Raw genomic sequence first — 6,000 nt, 5'->3', positions numbered from 1 at the left:
TTGTGTACTTATGGGATACAAAATAAGCATTTACTGAAAAAGTGTTAATTAAAAACAAACTCTTTACCATAAACTGCATTTTAAATCTTGAATTATTATTTAATGGTTTCCTTGAAACGTTTTCGCATAACTCGGTCTATGTTAGGTTTGGATAACATTTCCACGATGAGACCATTTCAACGAATAATTATTAATTAAATACATTAAGTACATGAACACACAAAACTACAATATTTCCCCTTGTCTATGGTCAAAATTTATTTCTGCAACAAGTGGCAGCTAATTGGAACATATGACAGTAAATAAAATATTAATATGAAACTGTAACATAATAGGTACATGACCATTTAATTTTTACTCCCATTATAGATAACAAAAATATTAAAATTGTTTAATATCAAATATTCCACTAAAGATTTAGTGGATTAATATGTTGTAATATCGAACCAAAACTTAAATAAATAAATAGGCCACTCAGAAAAAGACATATAACTTTATTCCGTCGTTACATATTAACAGTCGAGGAAATTAGCAGCCATGAGAAGTTCGAGAGCGATTTCTGGAGCGATCGGGAACTCCGGGATCTCTGTCGAGGAGTTTGTGTAGCGGACCTTGTATGTAAAGTACATACAAACCTTTTGCAGGACGTGAGACCTGGACACAGAACACTATTGTTAAGAAAATCTGTAAATGTAACAAATACTAAATACTTAAACTGAAACTAGTTATTTTATTTCCTTTCAAAAACCATAGACAATATTGTAGCTTAGTTGATAATGATATAGTAAAAATACTCGATATCAACCGAGAAAAAATAACAATGGCATAATTTTTGAAATAAAACTCTCTTAACTAACACCCAAAAGTTTGAAAGTTTATTCGATATAGAGATTATATATGTACAGTAGCGTGCATAAGTTTTGGGCCACTCTGATTTTTCCATTTGATTGAAAAAAAAATTTGTTTTTCATTGATCCATTGTTTAAAATATGTAAGATAGTTCGAATATAGACGAAAACATCAAACATTTCATTGGTTCGTAGCATATTTTACGTGTACTACGTAAAATAACTAATATTGATGTGCAAAAGTTTCGGGCCATTACACGCCTCGGCTTTGTACTCCCGGTTTGTTTATTTTTTTATGCCTGCTGGTGTCAAAAAATATTCCACAAAGGGAAAGTAGCTATCTTGTGGCCACCATGGCGAAACACACGAACATTCAGGTTCGCGAAATCGTAATTAGGCTTTCTTCAGAGGGAAAAAGCTCACGTTTTATTGCAAGGGCTTTATCTGTCGGTAAAAGTACTGTGAATCGTATTATTTCCAAATATAAATCAACTAACTTATTGTGCGATAAAAAACGCAGCGGTAGGCCGCGAAAAACTTCAATTCGTGTCGACAAAATTATAAGAAGAAAGTGTGTTGCCGATCCGCGAAAAACTGCAGCTGATGTTACACGTGAATTACGCAGCGAAAATCTAGCCAATATTAGTCGCAGTACGGTGTCTCGACGCCTGAAAGACGTGGGACTGATTGGACGTATTGGCGTGAAGAAACCACTGATTAGCAAAAAAAATAAGAAGGCTAGGTTGGACTTCGCAAAAAAATATCAACACTGGACAGCATCAGATTGGCGGAAAGTGCTATTTTCTGACGAATCGAAATTCCAATTGTTTGGAAGTGATGGTCGGAAGTACGTAAGACGTCCAACAGGTACTAGATATCATGTAAGGTATCAGACTCCTACTGTGAAACACGGTGGTGGGAACATCAAAGTTTGGGGAGCATTTTTTGCTGATGGCGTTGGTCCGCTGGTGGAAATTCAAGGTAATATGGACGCTGTAATGTATAAGAATATTCTGGTAGACCACATGCTTCCATTTGCGACAAAAAATTTGCCTCGTGGTTGGATTTTTCAGCAAGATAACGATCCAAAACACACTTCGCGTCTTGTCAAAAAATTTTTTCGGACCAAAAAGTCCGTGTACTATCCTGGCCGTCACAATCACCGGACTTAAATCCAATCGAACACTTGTGGCAAGACCTAAAAGTTCGGGTTGGAACGGAAAATCACTCCAATAAGACGGAATTGTGGAATCATTTGCGAAAAGAATGGGAAAATTTGCCAAAAGACCGAATCTCACAGTTAATTGACTCAATGCCTCGTCGGTGCGCTGCAGTCATCGCTGCCAAGGGCATGGCAACAAAGTATTAAGTCAAATAATTAAATAGAAAACATTTATCCTTAATTCACCTTTGTTATTTTTGGTTTTTGATTTTTTATTTACATAATAACGTGTGACCCGATATGTTGAACAGTTATTAATAGAAATATTTTGAAAAAAAAAATGTTTTTTGAGAATAATATCAATGTATATAAATCGTTATTTTCGAAAATAAATAAATATCTGTTATAATAGACTGTTTTTATTTATTTTACCTTCGTATTGCTGTGTAATATTTATAAAAAATAGGATGGCCCAAAACTTTTGCACGCTACTGTATATGTAATAAAACACTTATGGGTTGTAGTGAACAATCTTCCATTTCTTACTAAAGTGGCACCAACCAAACCAGAACCCAGCCATACAAAGTAATAAGGTGTGTACAGGTGCGTATGGATAGCGCGTATACTGATATAGTACGACATAACTTAGATGTAGCATCGGCAAAATTCGTAAAACCGATCACATCCCAATTAAATACGCTATCCCAAATTATCAATATTATTTTCTTATGTGAATATAATCTTTACACAAATTTGATACTTCGATTTACATGCACTTGCTTTCTCAGGTTGAACTGACGCGAGAATCTATAGCGACGAATAGTGTCGAATGGCGCGATAGGGAGTTACGTGTATTGGTTGTGTGAATCGGCAGTAATCGGTTTTATTGAATTTGCCGATGCTACATCTAAGTTGTGTCGTACTACACGAGTAGTCAGTTTAATAGTATCCGGACAGATAGACCTCGCATACAGGAGCTGTACGCGTGGACAGTCTTTCCCAACTAATAATAATAATAACTAATATAGGAATGCGCTATACGTACGCAGCTTTATATTGTTCAGTGGTAGAATAACATACGAGAAACCCACTCATAAATTATTCCCTGTACTCACGGTATCTCCCTGAAGTTGACTTCATTGGCCTCATTCTCAGCAAACTGGCCGGGTCCACTGAGCATGGCCTTGATGGTACCAGATGTGAGAGCATGCTCCCGTTTCACTATGAACTCGTGTCCATCAGACGACACTAGCTTCACATACATGGCATCAGGTCCCTCGCAACCACCATAGACTTTCTCCTCTGTGCCTGTTGACAAATAGAACTGAAGATTACTATAGATAATAATCTGATACACTTAACCTAGTGGTAAACATTTAATCTCAAATCTATACTGGAACATTCTTATGTATGAGTAATAACAAGAAAATGAGCAAAGCGCAGTAAAAGAGATTTTATTTCTTTATTAATTATTTTCGGCTGTTTTAGAAAATTCTAGAATTATGTTCGCCATCATACGGGCATGTATCTAGCCTTATTCTACATTAGAAATAAAATCATTATACTTGCTACTACGTTTTTTTTTAATTTATTCATTTCTAGTTTCTTTAATAATTTTCACATTAAGTTGAAGTGATTTTGATAGAACCTGTCTTTAATTGGTTGAAATGTTACAACTAAACAAAACATAATAATAAAACCTTTTATGATGGCTGTATGCCAAAAAATTAAAGAATAAATATAAATTATCAGTTTTGTTACATTTACTAGCTATCCTTGGCTTCACAGAGTCCAATAAGGATCTCTATACAAAGTATAAATTCAAGAACAAACACAATAAGAAAATTGCTTATTTTAGTCTAACCAAGGGAGTCGAAATTCTTGACTATAATATGCATGCTTTCTTTACATTTTCATTAAGTTCTTTTCTTTTCTTTATTTAAGAAAACATTAAAATCAATTGTATTGCATAGAATGGTTAGATCTCTAATTTTAGATGGTGGGATGCAAATTTAATTTTTTTTACTATGTAAATATAACTTAATATTATCATCTTGGGATTAAGTGATTATTTAAACACAATATTTTTACAACCATTTAGCAAATCCACTTCTGACGCCATACATAAGTTTCAATGTAGTGTTGCTTTCCAAACTGGACTATTGCAGTGTTAAGTGCAAATTATAAAATCGAACTCTAACATACAAAAAAAATTTAAATAAATTAAATATTACCAGAACCGGCAGCAGCACTGGAGCGTTGCTCATCACCGACGCTAGCGGCTGAGGGTGCCGCAGATGGCAGGGCAGATCCAACATCAGACATTGTTCTGAAATAAAAAAAATTAAGCACATTTAAATTAACTGCAAAATTTAAAATAATCAGAAATGGATTGGGGTTCACTTCTTTCAGCAATATTTGAGTTATATCTATATGTCTACATTCTCGAATAATCAATTCACAAATATTATGAAGACACAAAGAACTGAACAAATTTTAAACCAGTATTGATGATGAGCTTAAAGTAAGCTCAAACTCATCACACAAGATCCAAATAGCGCCACGCAGTGATATTTGTATTTCGTGATTTTATAGATGAAGGTTACTTTATGTGTATTATGTACATGTTCTCTTAGCCTATAAATGAAATTAAAAAAAATATATTTAATAAACCTATACTGTTAATAAAATATTATGTAGTATTAATATTAAATACAAGAAATATTAATGTACCAGATTTTGAATGAAACTAATTAAAATTTAAGATTTATTTGAAGACTTTTTACAAAGATAACAAGTCTATAACAATTTAGGGTCTGTACTGTTAGTATTCACCTTTGCCCTCATACTATATATTTATGGCACCAAAACAAATACCAATATTTAAACATCATTTGTATTGATATATTTATAAAAAATGTCATTAGGCTTAGATTGTTATTTGCGTAGTTATTAATTACCAAATTATTTTATACAACGTATAAAGCTTTGTTGAATAAGATTTTCAGTAACGACAAACAATGAAAAATTAAACATTAGGAATTGTACAAAAATATCAATAATTATTATTCAATTTTTAGATTATTTTACATCAAAATAAGAAACAAAACAAAGACAGACAGTTAATTTAAATTAGAAAAAATATACGATTGATATGGATAGATCGGTGAAAAATTATTTTTAACATTTTTCTAAACAATGTTAACTTAAACCTTTTTTCTAATTACAAACAAAACTCACCCTGTATTGACTATATTTCCTTCAAATATCAGTAGCTAAGTACTTAGTAACAGTACTTTGGTGTTAACAAATAGGTAGTTCTTAATTTGTTATAAATAAAACTTAATCATCTAATGATTCAGGTTATAATATTTGACAATTTTTATATGACATAAAGGAATTTTGTGTTGCTATTAGCTAGTTGGTAAATAACTTTAACTTATATAAACTGCTTGAAAAAATGTGTCTTACAAATACTTTATTATAACAATTTGAATAAATAACTATGAAATATAAATAAAAAAATATAGATTCTTACTTTACTATTACAAAAAATATTATTCATTGATATGTCAATTAAATAATATCTCATAGTGTAATGCAATTAAATTATTAATGCAGTAATTTATTGTTGTAAATAATCTCATGAAAAATAATATCAATATTATTGATATTATTAATGCTTTAGAAAACAATCAACAGGCATAATTTGAGCACGATATATCCAAAACAAGACATAACATTTAATTGCGACGGAATCACAGTATTCTAAAAGCTTATAAGTCATACAAATATATTCAAATAACGCATAGGAATAATCGAATTGATTTGGTTATCCATTGTCTTAATTAATATAGTAATAAACAATTGTATTCGAATGCAATATAATATAATTTAAATGCTTAAATGAAGTACTCATTTTAGGATTAAGTTTAAAAATTACATATTGTTTAATTCCCGCAAAATGGGTTGTTTATTACATTTAAATAC

The 6,000-nt window shown here is 31.5% G+C and overlaps 1 protein-coding gene across 1 annotated transcript; it reads right to left on the bottom strand.

The window, feature by feature from the left end:
* Positions 1–474: 474 nt before the first annotated feature.
* On the bottom strand, positions 475–5,425 carry LOC124540104 (elongin-C). The gene is made up of 4 exons (XM_047117535.1): positions 5,251–5,425; positions 4,245–4,339; positions 3,126–3,318; positions 475–654 (listed from the first exon to the last, which is right to left on the bottom strand). Exons 2-4 carry the CDS (start codon positions 4,333–4,335, stop codon positions 513–515), a joined length of 426 nt encoding a protein of 141 aa, XP_046973491.1. The 5' UTR covers positions 4,336–4,339; positions 5,251–5,425; the 3' UTR covers positions 475–512.
* Positions 5,426–6,000: the final 575 nt, after the last annotated feature.

Source organism: Vanessa cardui, chromosome 24, assembly GCF_905220365.1.
Source record: "Vanessa cardui chromosome 24, ilVanCard2.1, whole genome shotgun sequence".
NCBI classification, from domain to species: domain Eukaryota; kingdom Metazoa; phylum Arthropoda; class Insecta; order Lepidoptera; family Nymphalidae; genus Vanessa; species Vanessa cardui.
The sequence above is the reverse complement of the archived record's forward strand: the minus strand, read 5'-3'. Positions and strand labels throughout refer to the sequence as shown.

Excerpts from the sequence above, each read along its gene's own strand:
- LOC124540104 (XM_047117535.1), bottom strand. The coding sequence starts at position 4,335 with ATGTCTGATGTTGGATCTGCCCTGCCATCTGCGGCACCCTCAGCCGCT. Across the intron at positions 3,319-4,244 it reads CAGTGCTGCTGCCGGTTCTG|GCACAGAGGAGAAAGTCTAT; the intron begins GTAATATTTAAT and ends ATTTGTCAACAG. Across the intron at positions 655-3,125 it reads GTCAACTTCAGGGAGATACC|GTCTCACGTCCTGCAAAAGG; the intron begins GTGAGTACAGGG and ends TTCTGTGTCCAG.